This window comes from Melopsittacus undulatus, chromosome 4 (genome assembly GCF_012275295.1).
Source record: "Melopsittacus undulatus isolate bMelUnd1 chromosome 4, bMelUnd1.mat.Z, whole genome shotgun sequence".
Lineage (NCBI taxonomy): Eukaryota > Metazoa > Chordata > Aves > Psittaciformes > Psittaculidae > Melopsittacus > Melopsittacus undulatus.
In genome coordinates, this window is record NC_047530.1 from 22,041,028 (window position 1) to 22,061,712 (window position 20,685).

General features: G+C 45.7%; 1 protein-coding gene across 1 annotated transcript in view; it reads right to left on the minus strand.

The window, feature by feature from the left end:
* Positions 1–18,833, minus strand: part of KIF26A (kinesin family member 26A) — a 103,375-nt gene extending 84,542 nt beyond the window's left edge. Inside the window, exons 1-2 of the mRNA XM_034061807.1 lie at positions 18,569–18,833; positions 18,151–18,396 (exon numbers count right to left, since the gene is read on the minus strand). Of these exons, the coding sequence (XP_033917698.1) occupies positions 18,151–18,396; positions 18,569–18,622 (300 nt within the window). The 5' untranslated portion in view covers positions 18,623–18,833. The remainder of the gene's footprint in view (positions 1–18,150; positions 18,397–18,568) is intronic.
* Positions 18,834–20,685: the final 1,852 nt, after the last annotated feature.

Genomic DNA, 20,685 nt, shown 5'->3' on the forward strand with positions numbered 1-20,685 from the left:
TGGTACCCTACACAACAAGCAATTTAACAGTTTTGCTAAATATGCTATGGGCACCAAAACTGAAAAAGTACATCCTTTTGCAGGATTACTCCAAGGCTGTCACTAGATAAAAGAGACAGACTCAGCCTGAAAATACCGTATGTAAGGTACTCTCCTGAACAAGACAACAGATAGAAGCACTTAATAAACAGATCCATTAACTAGGAAACATCCCTGAGGCAATTAAAACTTTGCAAAATCCTACAGTGTACACCTGGTTATTTCTCTGACATCTGCTTAGTTTTTCTATGTGTTTGTAAGTGGGACCAAAGGGAAAAATAATTGAGTTTATGGACATATCAACAACAAAAATGACAACAAGGTACTCTTCACTGTTCATGAAAGATGGCATAAAAAACATCAAATAAAGCATGTGTAGTGTTTGAAATGCTTAGAAGTTACCACATTTTATAATGAACCATATACAACCAAATGGTGTTTCTCACACTGCTAAAGATGAATTTTTATCCCAACCTAAGGATGCCATCATAAAATGAGGGGAAATTCACATTCTGAGCAATAGCAGTTACACTGAGCACATTTCTAGGCATATGGCAATTTTATAATGGTCATTGGGCATGAAGAGCCAAAATTCTGTTGCAGACTTTGAATCTAAGACATTTCACATAAAACTGCATATCTCGGGGAAAAAAAATGTGTGCAACCTTGTAACATTACAGCCAACATTCAGTATATGTCATCAGACCACCTCAAAATATGAAAGCTGTTTTCAGTGCAAGGGCCTAATTACTTTATAAATTGTCCAAATAAGAAAAAAAAAAATAAATCTTAAAGCATCCTTAAAAGAAAACAACACGAGATTTGCCTTAACTTCATACAGTGTTACTGCAACATTATGCAGCTACAATATGCAATCCAGCATTCTCAAGTCAATGCCTTTATTACTATTGTAAGTCTGTCATTTAAATAGTTCCTTCCTGTTTAAAATGTAGAAAGCCAAATGTGTTTTCCCACCACTAAGCATTGTGTAAGACTTCTTTCTCTTCCAGCAAGCTGGCTGAAGATGGATGAGCTTCCAAATCGATATCATTTTTAATTACGTGTTTTTCTCTCATTACTAATTTCCTAAACATCTCTAATCTGGCAGGGCAATCTCTGAGTGCAGTAGGTGTATCCACATTCATCATGCTCTAGAAAATTAATCTGAGATAATGATCAGGACTGCCATCACAACATAACCTGAAACAAGTAAGGCACACTAGAGGTGATACATACTTATTAGACTCTGATCTCAAGTGTTTCTGGAAAGCAGATGTTAATGGATAACTTCCCTCCCTCCTGCATTTTAGAGTCAGTAACACATTTACTGGGATCTAAGAGAGAGACATGCTTTAAGCAACCTCCTCTTTGCACTTTCCACCATGCAGTTACAAGCTTGTGATGCCCAATGCATATTCAACCCTTCAGTCCCTTACCCTAAATACTCCACTGAGAAGCACTGTTTGCATAAGGGAGCCATGATCATGTGCTCCTTTACAAAAGATAAGCACAGATATCCCAGTTTCCTCCTGCCATCAGGGGTCCAATAGCTCCCTCCACTTAGGACAAGGTCTCCTGGTGGGGCTGTCCTCTCCGAAAGCACAGGAGGAGAGCAGAAAGGTTGCCACACCCACCAAACAGGTAGGAAGGCACATGCCTACACAAGCCCCTCGTACCAAAAGGGGTCACACACCCAGCAGCTGTCTGCATCAGATGCTCCTCTGGCAGGCAAGAATAGGGATTATGCATAGACCCATCAGCTCAGGTCAACCAAGTGCCAACCAGTTATGCACACAGGATCTCTCTCATTCCTCAGGTGTCTCTCATGACCTGAAAGGTATTGCATAGCTAAACATGCTGCAACGTTCTTTCACCATTAAACCAACAGGGTAAGACAGCAAAAGTAAGGAAAAAAAAAAAACACAAACAAACCAAAACAAAAAAAAAAAAAATAAACACACATACACACCCAAAAAAACCCCAAAAGGATAACTATCACTGGGCTTTTTTCCCAGCTAAACACACCACTCACCAAATTCTTAAGGGAATGATGCTTTCAGCACATCAGCTGCCTTCTTGTCAGCTGACACTTCCCAAATCAAACAGGAAAATCCTAGGAACTGTTCAGTGTGGCTGACATTTAAGGAATCGAATAAACAAGATAAATCGCAAGCACTTAAGTAAGTTTATGTATTCGAAGTGGTATTCTTAAAATATGTCACAAGTATGACTGCCTACTTAGTCAAAGAAAAGGGATCACTGCTTTTTCACAGTCAAAAGCATAAAGGTAGAGTGAGATTAGAAATACATCTGAATATGCACCAGAATAATGCACATTAAAACTGTGCATATATGAGGAAAACCAGCAGGATGGCTCTAGCATGTATGCATGAGACTCACTAGTCTGTAATTGCATGCTGAGCAAAATTCATATGCTAAATGGGGTAAGTATATCTAAAAATGTAATGCCAGCTGACTTGCCCTAGGTCCTCAGGAAAGCCTGTAGCACAGACAGTGAGAGTAAGTGGAGCTGTTTCACTGCATTTACACATGGGCTGATGGGAAAAATGACACAATTTCATATTTTCTTCTCAAAAAAGTTAAGTTACCCAAATCTGCTACCAAAATTTCATCCTGTTTTTCTACCTGCTGTCCATCTACTGACCAAGATCAAAAACTTTAAATCCCACTTTGATTTCCTCAAGAACTTGCTGAAGAAATCTGACCTCCCAAAAGAACACTGGTTCTTCTTAAAACAAATACCTCTATTAAAATTACTCAGCAAAGTGAAGGAAAAGCTGGGGGATACCCTCATTTTCTCATTCCCACAGCATCTTGAAAGGACCATGAAGAGGACAAGCACAAACCCAGGACTTCACCAAAGCTTTGCTGTGTACCACCTACCTCTCTTCCCTTCCCTCAGCTGGAACCAGCACCCACATCAGACTCATGGTATCTTTAAACTGTGCAACTCAACCCTCCACATCAGGTGGGAATTAAGTAACCACTGAAGTCAAGGCAAGCCTTTCTGGTGACTTTGCTGGGTTAAAACTAAACTCCTATTTTTTTTTTAAATTGCCATTAGCATTTGTCAACAGCTCCTTTACAACTAGAGGGACAGGTTCTCTTTGAGTAGCTGTTTCAGATGCCTCAGTTAATGCCTTAACCCATAAAGTGAAGCAGGTCAGATTATCTGCACTTATCAAAGACCATGTTATGCTGCTTAAGCTATTTTTCTGCTTCAGTAAGGAGTAAGCATGTTTTTATTTCTTACTGTGTTTACCCATTACCTCACCAAGTGGGATTATTGTTAGTCTTTCTGAGGCTCTCCTAGAATAGGAATGTATAAAACAGGATTTCCTCCAGCTCTGCATACCTACTTACTCCAGAGTCATTACTGACATAGGACTGGATTGAACAAAGACTTAACATCAAATGAGGTGGGAACAAAAACATATCTGCCTGAACACTGCATGTCTGCTTTGTCTTTAAAATGCCTTTAAAAATGCCAATAAAGAACAAATTTTCTTTAAAGACAACTTTTACAGGAATGTTTTCATGAGAAAATTGGAAGTCACTTGCAGGCGGGATATGTATCCCAGTGAGCTTCAAAGTAAATTTAGAGCAGCTTTTACACAACAATCTGCAAATAAAATTGTTATTTTTATTGCATATCAGAAGTAACTTCACTGGTGTCAAAAGGAACTCTGCAGAAAAGATTCAAGTCCTGCACAAGAAGTCTTCAAAAGCCCAAAGCAACTACATACTGTCTTCCACATGACTACAAGCAGCAGCTGACATATCTGAGGGTGTCTAACACTGCTCAACTCAGATTTTTAAAATGCCTCTAACCAGTGCTTTAAAGAAAACTTACAGTGTGTGTATATATAAATATGTTTTTATATATTTCATATATATATATATATATATATAGATGAAAAATACAAGCTTGCCCAAGGATTCACAGAAGGTAATTCCTCAAGGTTGTTACACCACTTGAATGTCAGCTGGGGACATTTATCAGAAGGACTCATTCCTCTGACTGAACGTGCTTCCCAGCAAAGCTAGCGTTGCATGGTGACATATGCCCCATACCCATCGCATCACACCACAGGACTGAAAAGGAGCACACCCTGCTCCCTTTTCCTTTCCCTCCCCACCATTCCACAGACAGACATGCTAACTCAGGGTATGCTTTCAGAAGATATCCTATAATCACACCTCCCTGAAAAATAATTTGGAAAGAGAATACAGGTAAACAATGAAGAAACAAGATAGAGGCTACAGACTGTCCACATAATGACCCTATATAAGACCAAAGTTAGTAGGACTTGGAAGAAACAACCCAAAAGCACAAGGATACTGCCTGGGTTCAGAGCTTAGCATCCAAAATTACCTTGGCAATCTCTTAAAGATCTCCATACTGGTGTATAAAAAAGCAGAGGAGACAGCAGGCTGGAAGAAGCAGACAAGGGATGTGAGTACACTTGAGGAGAAACACCACTGCTCTGTTTAAAGCTATCAGCTCCTGCCTGCCTGAGGACATTTCCTACCTCTACCTACAAACACAGCGATTCCCCAGCCATTAAGTAAACAGTCTTTGAAGATAAGGAAGCTTATTCTAATCTCTCACTGATGTCACTCCTGTATTGTACTCAACTGAGACTCCTGGGTTAAGTAACATCTCTATAAAATCAGGATTACCTTAACTCTGCTCTTGCACAGATTTAAGGAATCCTGTCAAGGTACAGAAAGAACCAGGTTTTTCACACAGTGGATCTACATTTTTTTTTTCTTGTTGAAGCACTACAGACATTTTGCAGCTCACTCCTTCAGATACAGGTGAACCACTTCTATAACATTATGCTTAATGATATGACCTTCTGTACCAGATTTTTCACCGCTTCCAAAGAAAGTAGTACAGCATTTAGAAAGGAGTGGATGCCCTGGACTAATTTTTAACATCATCAAAAAACTACAAAAAGAAAACACAGAAAAGTAGAGATCCTTAAGTGCGTCACCTCGGAGAACAATGCCTTTGTGTTCTCACTTGTATTTCGCTTCCCAGGGTCAAGTGTTTATTTTGCATTGCAGTTCTTTAACTATCTCCTCCACACTTTTCATTGCACCAAATCCTACAAGAGTCAAGCCCTCCCACATGCCATAAAAAGCTGTATGAAGAACTCAGGGTGGGTCAGAAAAGCCAGCCCTGTGTATAACATATCTTTCATGCCATCGAAAGACTTGTCAATAACCAGTTAAAACCCAAGTAAATTCTTAGAGCACAGATCGGAGCTATTTTGCTCTTGAACTGCATGTGCTTAGGAGCTGCCATGACCAGAATACTAAAAGGATATACAGCACAAATCTGAGAAAGGGGCTCAAGTTGTGGCTGAACATTCACGCCAACTGTAGGGCAAATTTCTTTTGGAAAGTCTAACTATTATCAGCCTGGGCTGTTTGCCTTGTGGGTAAGCTATGTCTAAGCAGATCCTGGCATTATTTACACACACACAGAGGTAACTATGTTCCCACGAGCAGAAAAATTAATTGGATGTGCTGGAAAAAAGCAAACTCTTTACGCTGAAGTAATGATACCTACAGAGAGACAGATTTGGAATACAACTATTGACCTAGTTCTGCAGTCTAGTTTTCTCTTCATTTCACCAGAGTATATCAACTGTAACTACACGGCTCCAACAGGCTTCATTTGCCACCTGTTAACACAGGTTTTCAATTCCACTGTCAATAAAAGAACCACAATGCAGACTGATGAAATGAAAATCCAGTGCCATATATAACTGAAAACAGAAGCAGAGATGTACAGCAAGATTTATTACAACATATTGCTGAAAATACTCTTCCCTGAACCCAGTCATTGCTCCCCAAAGGGTTGTTACCAAAGACACAGCTACTTTCCAATGCCAAACTGCCTATGGAGAGCCAGTATGAGAGAGCCTATGAGTTGAGGCCAGGGCGTTGCTACTCATGACGAACTGGCAAATCCTGAGCACAAAGTCCACCCTTCTATGCAAACACCAGAGGAACCCCTGTGTTTCACAGCTACAACATGGCAGGCTGAGAAAATCTCTCAATCACATAAATATTTTCCAATCACTTAGCTCTTTGTGGAGGTTGCAGATTTTAAACTTGAATAAAAAATAACTTCATCAGAGGTCAGTCAAGCAGCAGTAAGACTGCACAAGGTGGCAGGTTATACAAGAGTAAGTATGAAATTCAGAAAGGGCCTCCAGGGATCCCAATGCAAGACATGAAGGTGTAATTAAAAACCATAAATCCATCAAACGAAAAATATGTAAACTTAATACATTAACTCGTACATTTTTCTTCTTCGACCACATTTGTCTTACTCTACACTCCTTTGGAGCATACAAAGAAAAAATTAACAATAGCAGAAGAAACATTTCTTAGTATATGGAATGTGAATATTAATAATAAATGCTTTTTACTTTATTCATACAGGTAATTGCTGAAAAAAGCTCTCTAAGCAGAGAATCTGCATATTATAAATTACTTCAACTATATCTCCTCTTTACAAAACCCACAAAAGGACAATATCTTACAGTGTTTCCATGCCACTCAATCATCCACACAAAATTACCGTTGTGAGAGCTTGTTGGAGGAATGTCAAATGTATTTGCCTTTCTTCCTAAAAAATATTCAGAGAAAGACAGAAAAATAGCTCACTTCTTCATTCACAGTTAAAACAAGCTACTCTAACACCTGAACATTTTAATTGGAGATGCTGAGTTTAACTCTATATTTAATTATAAGCTACAGGCAAAATAGTTACAGGCCAAATCCTGGCCCATGTTTCACCCACAGCATAGTTTTCAAGATAGCTTACAAAAGCTCTGCAGCACCTACAGTTCATACTAAGGCTAAGGCACTTCTAAAAAGTGCATTTTGAACAAACCAGCCCTTCCATCTTCTGCTTGTCAACCAGGAAGGCAGCACCAGCACTGCCCAGAAATTACAGTGGCAAAGACACTGTGTCTCATCTCCATCCTTCAAGGGGCAAATTTCATAGAGCAAATTAATTTTAATTCTCATCACTAATGATACTTTTCTTGGGATCATATGTTGCAGGGCCAGGCAGCAGTACGGGATCACCTCTCTTCCTAATAATGCACCAGCATTAAGGCACACACATAGAGATTATGTGACATTCACATCAGAGATTCAACTCAGTTTCCTCTCTGTGGAAAACTCATTCTCACAAGTAGAACAAGCAGGTCTCTGTACAAAGACACGTACATGTGTTCAACACAAAACCAATGCATTATCACAACATAGGTATTTATTTGAGAAGTATTGGCCAAGTCAGCCAAACATCTCTTTTCCTAACACTCACTGATCACTTCTACTAAAATCCATGCCAAAACTCTAATACAACTCTGCTGTTCTGTCAACATAACACACAGTCCAACACTACCAGAGGTTGGCATGCTTTTCACACTTGTCCTAAGCATACCACCTACATGGGAATCGAAATCACTCTTGCCCTGGCTGCCAAGGATTAGCTCACTCAACAATCTCCATCCCCCTCCTTCGATCATTTGGATGTCAGGTGCACTGGCACCATTAGTCAAGCTTCACCTGCTATGCAGAAATCAGATCTGTCCCACTTTTGATATTTACTGCAATTGAAAATCACTTACTTGCATGAAGCATACCATGTGGGATGCTCCCAGTCTGAGCTGGTGACTGGTCACCCAGTGGTCTCGGCTTCTGGAGACACTTCCACAACAATGTCTACAGAGCACATCTGTGAGGTTTGCCTATAAGCCACTTAACCCTCCTGAGAACTGTGCCATTGGTCACTACAGCCTAGCTGCAGTTGGGCAGTAGATAAAAGCAGCTGCTTTTACATTCTGCACTAGACAATCTGGTGTTAAACAGAAGGTTTACTTCACTGGCATGTTTTATCCAGAGGAACTCAAAAACTACCAAGGAAAATGCTGAATGCCTTCACCATTCGACACCAAGCATCTCAGAAAGCTTCTACAGAAGACCTAAAAGTAGTAAAGCAATTGGAACAAGGTTGGCCAGACTTCCTGACTGGACAAGCCACTTGCTGGTCTTCATATTTCTGACAGCTGTTAAGACTGCCATATCCCAGAGAATCCCTGGCGACAGCTCACAGTCTGGGGATAGCAACAGTTCCCACTGCCCTGCTTTGGGATGGGAACTGGACATGTGCCACTGATCTCAATCACCTCAGCAGACCCACCATCTCCAAAACATTCAGCCAGACTGTTCTGCTGAGGACTGCATGATGTACCCTGAACTACTCTGGTAGAAGTTGCAAAAGCAGCAGAGACCCCTGCAAAATAAAAAAAATAAAAAAAAAAAAAAACAAAAATAAAAAAAACAAAACAATTTACTTGAAAAAGCTACATTCAGGCTGTAGGAAACTGTGGTCCTCCAAGATCCCGGAGAATAGCAGCAATGCCAAAAGCAGTAAATAAATGCTACAACATACAATACAGTAAGAACAACACCAGGCAATAAAAAAAAAAGAGTACAATACAAACTGAGTATGTCTTAAAACACAAAGCCAAACACTGCCCATTCACAGTACAATCATCACTGATCAATACACACACACAGACTGCAACACAAACCATGCTGTAACAAATGGTATGCTGTGGTAGAACAGGAAGCACATTTAAACATAATATTTTGAATGCTGTGAGAACTAGGACTAATGCTTTGCTTTCACAGTTAATGCTGAAAGCCAATCAATGCCCAGCCTAGGCAGAAGTATCACGTTTCAGTTTTGTACAGAAGACTTCTCATCCCATTCACCAAGCTGTATAAAATCCCTCAGCAACATTAGGGAAACATTAGGGAAAGATTTGCTAAAAGGTCAATGAAAATGGATCATTTTCCCACAGTCATCCAGCATTCCATTCAATTCTGCACAGGTACTGACATATAGTAATGCTGGCCCAGCCCCAGCCAAAACTTGGAGCAGCCTGCCAAACTCCAGGAACACTGATCAAAGACTGATTTTAAGATTTGACTCAGAAATAAGGATAATTGTGCACACCTAAGCCTTTTTTTTTTTTTTGTGAGCAAGTGCTGAGATTTCGCTGATTCATGGTACGTTAGGGTGACGTATACAACAGTCAGACTCTTGGTGATGAAACGAACATGCAGCAATTGCACTATGCTGCCTGAAGTAGGTGGATATTTTTTATCCAGTTAAACATTCTTTCCCCAACATGAAAATGAACATCTTAAAAGCTCATGCAGCTTCAAAGCAGTCACTCCACAGAAGTATACACCAAAAGTTTATATTCACTTTAACTTAAGCTAGAGAAGAATACATACATGCATATATATATATATATATATGTACATATAGCCACCACCACCCTTGCTTGGAACAATAATTTGAAGCTTTGCTCTTATATTCCCCTGCTAAGTTTTTCTTTTTTCCATTTAAAACTTAAACAATTTTTAAGGAAAAAGCTAGTAAGTAACACACTTCAGCTTTCTGGTTTCATCACTGGGAGGCACAGTGCATGCAGATAAAACTTTCTGATAGCATCAGCACAGCTCTAATCTCTGCTCCCTGCACTGACCTAATACCTGCTACTTAATCAAGCTCCACTTCACCTGGACATATGCCACAGCCCCTTCAGTCCCCTTCCACAGCCTCAACACTCTCCTCCTGGTGAACTAGCAGATTTTCAGGACTACTGGTTGATATCTTCACAGTTTATAGACAAATCATACAATCATAGAATAGTTAGGATTGGAAAGGACCTCAAGATCATCTAGTTCCAACCCCCCTGCCAGGGGCAGGGACACCCCACACTAAACCATATCACCCAAGGCTTCATCCAACCTGGTCTTGAACACTGCCAGGGATGGAGCATTCACTACCTCCCTGGGCAACCTATTCCAGTGCCTCACCACCCTAACAGTAAAGAATTTCTTCCTTATATCCAGTCTAAACCTCTGCTGTTTAAGTTTCAACCTGTCACCCCTTGTCCTATCACTACAGTCCCTAATGAATAGTCCCTCACCAGCATCCCTGGGCAGATACTGGAAGGCTGCTATGAGGTCTCCACGCAGCCTTCTCTTCTCCAGGTTGAACAGCCCCAACTTTCTCAGCCTGTCTTCATACAGGAGGTGCTCCAGTCCCCTGATCATCCTTGTGGCCCTCCTCTGGACTTGTTCTAACAGTTCCATGTCCTTTCTATGTTGAGGACACCAGAACTGTACACAATACTCCAAGTGAGGTCTCACGAGAGCAGAGTAGAGGGGCAGGATCACCTCCTTTGACCTCCTGGTCACGCTCCTTTTGATGCAGCCCAGGATACAGTTGGCTTTCTGGGCTGTGAGTGCACACTGAAGCTGGTTCTTGTTCATTTTCTCATTGACTAACACCCCCAAGTCCTTCTCCGCAGGAGTGCCCTGAATTTCCTTTTTGCCCAACCTGTAGCTGTGCCTGGGATTGCTCCGACCCAGGTGTAGGACCTTGCACTTGGTATGGTTAATTTTCATGAGATTGGCATCAGCCCAAGTCCCTGGCTTTGTTTGCTGTTTCTGCTGTTGCAGACACCCCAGCCTCTCTCTCCAATATCTGACCTGAAAGTTCAGTTGCAACTCACAGAGTCCACTGTTTTCTGAGTCCCTATTAGTATATGTTTTTCCTTATTATGCATACTACAGGAGCAGTCAGCTCTACTAGGAACAGCAATCAATGATGCTCGATGCCATACAAGCATGAGAGTCCCTACCACAGAAAAAAAGTTCTTACTCAAAATGGACGAAGGATGGAAGCATTTTCTCTCTTCTGGGCAAAGGAGAAATTAAGCACATGGATACCAAGCAGCCTGACACATTCACAAAATCAGTGGCAAATCTAGGGATTCAGCTCCAGTCTTGCATCCCTCCAGTGGGACACAGTTCTTGCTGTTAACAAAAGCAGCAGGAGGCACGATTCTCCTGAAAGTAAGGCCCAAGTTTTGTCCCATAAGCCACTCATCTGAAAGACTACACAAAGTTAGTAGACACTTGTAAAAGAAGTCAGCCTGCTACTGATCATGAGAACATCCAGCAACAGACAAAACTTCCACCTTCCTACAGATGCCTTCCATTTGGGGATATGCTGGACATGTAAGTTATTCCAGTACTTCAGGTATGAAGTCAGAGGACAGGCAGACAAATTCAGACAAATTAAATTCCATTGATGTCCAGTAAATTTAAAAAGAAAAAAAAAGAGGATGCAATACTCCCAAAAAGACATATGGCTGTCTGCCATACTGAGTGTGAGTAATATCCAAATAGATCTAGCTCCTGAAGATAATCCAATTTTGAAAAAGGCAAGAGCATCATCATGGAAAAACCTTCTAGAAGACACACACACATTTCCAGATAGATTCACCTCCTCTAGCCATGGTGAAGCTTCACTGTGGGAACAAAGACTCAGACTCACAGAGTGCAGTTATAATTGGGCAACTAAGCAGCAGGAAACCCATGCAGCAACTGTATACATGGTGTGTGAACCCAGTCCTGGGAAAGGAAAATCTCTTGGTGGTTTCAGCCATCCCCACTCCAGTACCCTGCAGTGCCAGGTCCAGAGCTACCGCCACTACCAGCTGCTGTGGGCCAGGGAAGAGGAGGATGACTACTGCCTCCTATAACCTCACTATTAACAAGTCAGAGTGGGATCACTGTAGGTGGAAACTCTTGGCAAAAACAATAAAGCAGCTACTACATATTTCAACAGGTTCAAAGTAACCTCAGATGTTAGGAGCAGATGCTCTTTTCCACCCCGTGGGATTTTGAAATGGTTTATGCGTTTCCTCCCTTTTTCCTAAGAGGGCAGGGTGCTGAAGGAATTAGCTAGAGAAAGAACAAGCACAATACTAATTACCCTCAGCTACCCAGGAGACCACAGTACCTTAGCTAATTGTGCAATCACTGCACCCCCACTTCAGATCCCACAGTGAGAAGGCCTCTTACCTCTAGCATCTGAACTGCAAGATAATCCCATTCACCTGTATTTTAAAAGGGCACTCTTGAAAATCCTCAGTGTTTAAAGCAAACTCATTACAATTTATTTCTGTGGCCTATCATATAGCATGGGGACTGCTGCACTGACTGAAACAAGGGAACTGCTCAGGTGAACACGTTTGACATGGTGTTGTCACTAACCCTGTTATTAGACTGCATACATACCTGAAATCCACACCTGAGCTCATAGCCTGAAGCACTTCCACAGCCAAGTCTCTGCAAGAGTCTCTCTCACAAAGTTAAATGTTAAATGTGCACCTCAAAAAATGGCCCAGTTTCATATTTATGAAGACAATACTTTTCCACTTATGCATTTTTAACATGTTAAATATAGAACATTTTAAGGTGCATTTAGTGCTTGCAAAGAGCCCTGAAAACTGTATTCCTCTAGAGAGCAATCTGTAAAAGACAAAGTTCTCTCATTCCATTCCCCTTAACCATGTCAACGCAGCTGCAGAAAGGCCTTCTACAAAAAGAAAAACAGCCCTCAGTAACAGAGGACCCCAAATTTATCCAAGACTCATTACCAGCAGTATCACTACCAGAACTCTCAAATTCCAGGTGACCATGCCACTTAGTAGAAAGCTGACGCATTAATAGAAAAAAAATAGGCATAGGAAGAAAAACTCCACTAAAAGCTAGGGGTTGCTTCTGAAAGCTTAAGTCCATTCCACGTTCACCTCAAATGTTGTGAGAAGTCTCCAGGTGCTCTGAACCCCTGCTCTGTCAGGGAAGCATGAGACTACAGACAAATGCTAATGCTTTCTCCCAGGCTCCTCCCTGTGCAGCACAGACTCCTGAAGCACCCAACAGTGCACATGCAGTGAGGAGAGGTGCTGGAAGCCAGAGATCACACTAGCTCTCCTTGCTATTAGTCCTGCTAATACCATGCCATCAGAGTGGCCAAGGTGGGAATAACAAAGTGTACCAGGCTCTCACACATCAAGACCACAGTCCTCAGTTCCATGCCTGTCCTCTTGGCCTGGTTTTCCAAAGCAATGAAAAGTGCTGCAGTGCCCCTCTTTCCATCCTCCTCACTGCCAGCCCTCCTTAATAGCATTTGAACCCGTCAGATCACCTGAAATCAAGGTAGAAGGCCCACTGCAAGCTCTTACAGCTTCCACAAACTGTCCATGAGGGAAGCTGTGCAGGATCTACTTGTTATTAACTGTCTGGCGGAAGCCAGATGCCCAAGTATTAGTGTGCTGTCAACCAAACAGTACGTGTGCAGCTGCAGATGCAGAGACTGTGCTGCTTCTTATCGAGTCATCACAGACAAGGAGGGAACAGCTGGGATTAACACAGAGACATGGAGTAAGCAAAGGAGGTGAGCAAAGCATCCATCCTACCAAGCCACCCTTCCTTAGTTGTTCTGCTCACGGAACCACATGGGGGTAATTTAGCATACAGGAGAAACCCACAGGAAAGAGCATGCCCTTCCCAGAACTTTGTTCTTCATCTCCCCTTCAGATGATGCAATCAGCAACACACACAGGTGTACCAAGAGACCACTGCTTTGATCAGAAGTTGGTGTGGTGGGAGTGCAATCCAGCAGCACCTCAGCATCTGCACAGCTGAGACTCCTCAGTGCAATCTAATGCCACTGCTGTCCTCCACTTCTTTCCAGATAAGCCAGGCTTTCTCCAGCTCTAGCTGGTGTAACTCAGAGCCCAGCCATGGACATGGCAGGCTAGTATTTACTTAGCTCCCTCCAATGATTCATGGTTCATTAGCAACCAAAGGCAAAGGCATGACCTGTCCTGGTCACCAAGGCTCTCTGCAGACCAAGCATATGCCTCTTTGCACCCAGGCACAACTTCCCCAATCAACTAGGAATAAAGTTCTTGAAGGCATCAGAGAAAAAACATTGTCCACCCCACCAGCAATGAAGAGCCCACAGTCACTCATTTGTCCTTCAGAATCCCTGGATGCTGTTCAGTGGTGTGCCTCTTGTGATATGCAGCGGAGATAATGCAAGGGCGGGAAGAGGAAACCACAGGGAAGAAAAGAAGCTGTTAAAAACTAGAACATCAAGAACTTGGCTGAACTCAAGCTACAATGTACACATTTCTGCCCCCCTTAATGCTGCCTCTGACACCCACCTGTACTGGCAGTAGGAAAAATATAAACTGTTCAGACTGGGAGGATCAGGGGACAGATGAAATGGGGTATCTGAATCCCTGGGCTGGGAGAAACATAGTCCTCAAAGCTAATCACTTCCAAAGTGAATTTCCTCTGGACTTGGCCTCCTTTCAGTACAAGGTTACAAAAAATACTTTATTCCAGTATAACTGGGTACAATTATTACTTTTTCTATAACTAAAATATTTATACCACTATAAAACACTTCTGTGGATGTAGCTGTATCAGCATGTGCGTTCCTCATAGCAAGACAGCTTTCTTCATCTGCTTATAATGGATTACCTAAAACCATATTACAGCGGCTGTGTATCCTTAAGGCTATTGCCTGCAGTAGAAGGGAGCACAGAGTTTACTTCCAGCTGCAGGAGCACATGTCTCATGTTGGAAGTCCCTGCCTGTCCCCTTCAGAGACACAAAACTCACTCTGACATACACCTCTTTAGAAATGACAGCACGTTTAGGTTTATCAAATAGGGGCATCACACAAATTAATTAATGAGCATTTGTGAAGCACTGTGAAGATTTTAGGTGCTAAGTATTATTATTACTAATTTAATCTATATCCCCGTTCAGTCCTCAGCCTCTCCTGTGAAACTGCCAACAGTGATGCCAATTAGCAGTAATTGTTGTGGTGGTTTTGTGACAAGGCTATTTGCCAACTGGGAGTGAGACACAGACCACCAACTCATTTCCTGTGGATTGCCCCACAGCTGCCAACAGCAACAATTTCCAGGCACAACAACCTGCTCAACACTCCAGCCAGAACCCTTTCAGTAGATCTTGTATCCCATCACAGCTGTCCCATTACAGCTCCCCAGGGACACAGCCTGAATGGCACATACAGAACTTTTAATTAGGGATAAACCAAGGCACCTTTTCGGTTTAGGTTTGGTTTTGGTTTTTTCCTCCTACACTAGCTCAGTACATGACCCAGCAACTGATGCTGATACTGCAATGCCAAAATGCTAATCTGGCATAATTTCAGTTTAAACTTTACTTGTTTCCATCCATGCTTGATGAAATCACATTCTCATTCACACACAGGCCTCACTGTGGTTGCAAACTGTAAAGGCAGCAGCACTAAAACTAAAGGAACTGACAGGACAGGGTGCAGTAAACCTTGTACTTGGGAGAACTGTTAAAAGAGTTTTAATATAAGCAGAGGTGTATCTTGTTATCATTTGCCCACAGAGATTTGGAAGACTTTAAAGAGACATAAACAACTAACAGTATTCTGTAATCAATGCACATCATCTTAGCACTGAAACTTTCAATTATTTATATATATTTTAATACATCTAATTGAAAGGACACCGCCACATAAACTGTATGAATCATAGCTCTCTCAAGCAATTAGATTTGTTATCCCTGCAGACTGCAAACAGTACGTTGGCTTTTTATTCTTATGTGAATTCAATCCCTTGTCAGCTACCCCACGCATGAGAATACACCTTCTCTCTTTCATCAGGAGCGATATCAGCAGCAGGAAACTAGCCCTTCTTTCATCTCTGAGGCACCCACCCACCTTTCCAAAGGGTTTTCAACCAGGTGTGGAAATCTTTCTGAATCTGTGCTGAAAGATCCCTTAATTATTATGGCAAAGGAGGTAAATCCTTTGAGAGCAGCATGCTCCAAGCAGCAGCCTTCTGGTGTTTACTCATCCAGTAGTTGCTTAGTTTGACAGTGAGTTAGAAGAGCTTGTAAGAAATCCTTTAGAATCTATTGTATGGGCATGAAACTCTTACGAGAGGAGCTGCTTTTTCAGATGTCTTGTTATATAATTAAACAAGGGGGGGATAAAAAGCAGCAGCAGCAAGCTGCCTTTCTGGCACAAACCTTACACAGCATTCAACCTGCCAGCATATTGCATCAGATTCCCACTGCAAGGCCAATTCACAGCAGCTGAGTAGCCGAACCCCTGACTGTTATCTCCCGCTAACCTACTTCACACTCAGAAGGCAGTAAATAGAATTGTTTATTGCATCTTCCTTCCTGAGGAGCTGCTCACTACACCAGGATTAGTGGGGGTTTGAGCTTGCAATTAGGCTTGAGGTCTCACAAGTGTTAGAAAATGTATTTTTTAACAAATTTGAAACATCTAACACTACCGTATGCTACTCTGTAAGTAAACTCTAGGTATCTGTTACTCTGCAATCAGATCTGTTGAGGTTCTGACACTGTGATGACTAATATTTATTACATTCTTAGGCATGCTTTGAAACCCTGCAGAAATGGGGATTAATTTACCCATCATCAAGTACTTATCAAGGAAGTCCCCTGAGACTTGCAGGAAGGAGACCACACAAACAGGCCTTTGCTCACAGGTCTCCTCACCTGAACACCTGGCCAAGGCCCCAGCTCTCCTGCACTGGCAGCTTTTTTTTCCCATGACAGAGATTCACTTCCAGATAGGACACTATTCTTTACAGCAGAGGCCCACCCCAACATCAGCAACAGGGGTTCTTGTGCTCCTCACTGAAACAGCCTATCACAAGCATTTCACAAGGGGAAATTAAACTTCTTCCCACCACTCAACAGCAATCCAGAAAACAAAAGGTCCAACAGTCCTCAATTCAATGAGATATGTGACCTTTTACACCACAGAAATAAGAACCCACTCCAAAACCAGCAAGTCAACAGAGACTCCTGTTGATTTCAAAGGGATTTGGATCCAGCCTGAAAATGCAAACCTCACTGTGCATTCAGACACTGCTCCACAATGCACTTCCAAACAGAACTATATTTAGATTCAATGGGAATTCTGTAGATCATACAGGAACTCTTTGAATTAAAATGAAGGTCAGTAGGGTTTGGCTTCCTCTTCAGACCCTACCTCCCCCTCCCCCCACATTGTTGCAAACATCCAGATAAGCATTGTTTAGAAAACAATACCTTACTTCCAAATGTTATCAAAACCCTAACACACACGTTTTATGTGCCCTGAAACAGAATCTGAGACTCCTCGCTGCATTTTGCCCTGTCAGCTAATCCTGTCTCCTCAGGTGTCCAGGCATGACTCTGTATCAAGACTTCTTTCCATTTGTACCAGCTCTGAAGTTTTGTTTCATGTACCCTGACTAAAGGAAAAGGGACAAGAATAACAGAGTCCTCTGACACACAGAAAACAAAGAAGGAAAGGAAAAACTGTGCAGACTAGAACACACACAAATAAGGCTGCACACATGTTAAAGGAAACCTCTGGCATCCCCATGCACTTTCTCCATTCATTATCAGACATGAAGGGCCATCGTGAAGCACAAACTGGAAGAAAATGACACAGCCCCAGCTTGCACGAGTGACACTAAGGGCAAGAACGAGCCCATCAGCCAGAGAGGTACATTCAAGCACCCAGACTGCGAAAGTCCAGCAAAACCATACCACTCAAAGTTTCCTTCAGTGCCACAAACACCCGTGGGAGACTTTCATCTTCATTTTGTGGGCTCCTCGGAAGGAGGAGCCGGACGGCTGCCACCGGCAGCTTCTCTTGGGAAGGATGAAACCAAAGCCTAGCCGCAGCACCGAGCCAGCACCCCCGAAAGCATGTCACCACGGCTGGGAGGCACAGGCGGCTTCCCCAAGGCGGCTCTGGGCACCCGCACGGCACTAGCCTGCTGCCCGCTCCGTTCCCCCAGGTTGCTACTGTTCTTGGGGTTTTAACTGTTTCTGGCTGTAACAGAGAGCGAGCGCTCAGCCGCACAGGTTTACTTTACCAGAAAGCCTGGGACGGGAAACCCTTAAACTTTTGAAGAACCCTCATGGGCTGGAAATCGCCGGCTTTACCATCACACTGTCTTCCCAAACCCGCGGGGGTACACAGCTGATCCCGCCCGGGCTGGGGACCAGGCCCCCACGTCCCCCATCACCACCTCCCGCGACCGCCCTGCGGTGCTCGGACGGCCCAGGCGCACTTACCGGCGGGGCGTTGGGCGGGCAGCCGCCGGCGGCCAACCGCGCCGCCTGCCTCCTCAGCTCAGCTAGCTGGGCCTGGCAGCTCCGGCACCAGCCCCCGGCCGCCGCCCGCTCCAGCGCCCGCGGTTCTGCGCCCGCGGCTGCCCCCGCTCCCTCGGGCGCGGGGCGGCTGGCGCAGCGCTCCTCCTCGGCGGCGGCCGGCGGCCTCTTCCGCGGGGAGAGCTCCCGCACTGCGCTCCCCTCCGCCACCTGCGGAGAGAACAGAGCTCAGCGCCGCGGATCGCGGAGGCAACGCGGCTCCCACTCTCCTCGCGGGGGAGGGGGGGGGGGGGGGGAAGAAAGGGGAGGGAGAGAATAAAAAAGGAGAAGAAAAAAAAAAAGGAGCCCTAAAGCGGGGAAGGAGAGTGCTGTAACAACTTACCCCCGGCGCCCGGGTCTCAGGGCCCAGACCCTTCCTGCAGGCTGCCGTGATCATGGTAGCGGGGGATGCGCCCCTGCCCCGCGCCTCGCTCCGCTAGTGCGGGCTGTGGGGTGCCCAGAGGTGCGAGCGGCCCGCAGCACCCATGGTCGGACGGGGGGAAGGGGGACGGAGGTGCCAACAGTGAGTTCGCTGGTTCCCCTCAGTCCAGACTGCGGCTCTAGGTGATGTTGCCTCCCATGTTGAGGAGGGAGAGAAGTTTGGGTTGGGAGAGGGAGGCGGAGTGAGCTCCCCACGGCGGTACGGGGAAGAACCCGGAGCACGGGAGCACGTCGGCAAAAAAAGCTGGAAAAATGCTTGTAGGGCAGGGAGGAGGGGCTGGGCGGGGGCGGCGGGGTGGGGTGAGCAGGGGAGGGGGGCTCGGCAAAGACAGGCTGGGGCTTAGGTTTGGGGTTGCGGGGCGGGGAGTGCCGTTTCATAGTGACCCTGACAGTCCCAAGCCGGTGTGACTAAAGCGCGGACACTCCTGCAGTTTCTCCTTCAAGCTCCAACACCCAAGTTCCCCAAGAGTGAGGAATAAAAGGGACGGGCGGGGGGTACCGGTCCCACTGCGGAGCGTTGAGGGGGTAAAAGCCGCGCAAGCATCGGCCCTTAACGCGGGCCCGGTGGGTTTAAACCAGTTGCAAATGGGGTCCAGGGGACCTGCGGGGTCCGCTCCCGCGGCCTACGCTCTCCGGCGCGGGGTTGGGGGCACCGTACGCCCCTTCGCGGACAGATGCGCGGTGCCGCGGGGCTCAATCACCGCGGGGGCGGGCCGACTCCCCAGCCGCTCGGTGAGCGTGATGGGATGTTCCTACATGTGAAAATTGACCTGACAGATGGAGAAATTAACGCTCGCAGCTAATTGTCTACTTGGCTGCCGCTGCGGCTCTTGTATTTAGCACTTTTTTTCCTGGTTGTGTCCCCAGAGAGAGGAGCATGAGTCACTGTGTCTCAGTGCCCTCTCACTGCCCGGTCCCGTTGCCCCAGCCTGGTGGCGGAGGGCAAGGGCCGCGCCGAGAGTTGCCCGGGCACCGCAGGCCGGTGCCGCCGCCCCGTGCCTGTGACCAGAGCACCACCTGCCGGCGCCGCTGCGCGACAGCACACGAGAACTCCCTGTCCCACCCGGGACGGACCTGGAGCCGGACCCGGCACCTCGCGAGAGAGCCGCGTCGAGAGATAGCGGCGCCGGGGGCTTCCCCCAGTGAGGCCAATCACGGCTCCTGGTCTCCTTGGCCGCCATCGCGAGGGTAGGTGCTGGTGGCTCTCGAACACGGGGTGGGGTCTGCGAGGATGTGAGCAGCGCCGAACACAAAGAGTGGGGAAAACGCATGCGGAGGGGAATAAATTCCCCTCTCCTCCAAGAGGCACCTTTTCCAGCCGCTCCAGCTTCCCTGGTTCTCCCGAGCAGTTGTCCAAGGCGCTCCCTTACCCAAAACTGGGTGGATGCCCCAAGGAGAGCAGAAGCCATTCGCGCCCCGGCACTGCCCTGAGGGGCCCCGCACCACCGGCAGAGCTCAGGACGCTGTGGCAGCTGCCCCGCCCGCCCGGGCTGCCCTCATAGAGCCCTACAAAAGTTTTGGTGGGGAGGGGAAGAGGACAGACGGGGGAGCGTAGGCTGTCAGCCGGAGGCTGCCCCGTGCCCTTTCCCGGGACCAGCCCCGGACTGGCACAGATGCCGGCACCCGGGCGTCGCGCACGGCTCCCTTCTCCCTCCCGCTCGGACTCTGCAGGTCTCCGGGAACTTACTAAGAAATTTCATGTGTTCGAATAACAGCAGCACAATGCTCCCCCGTCCCCCGGTCAGGCTGGATGGGGTGGGGGACGAGGGGCTGTGCTCCCCAGCCAGCTCTGGGGCTGAGCAGCGCTGCGCACCTGAACCTCCTCCTTTTCTTATTAAGTGAAACCCTCCTGGAAACAGCGGGACACGGTGCCCCCCCCCCCCCCCCCCCCCCCACCCCGCCCGAGGCCGGGGACACGCAGGTCCCCGCCGTGCACGGAGGAGCCCCAGGAGCGGGCCTGCAGCGCTGTCCCCCCGCGCCGCTCCATGGAGGCGCCAGGACTGTTCGTGGTGCTGAAAT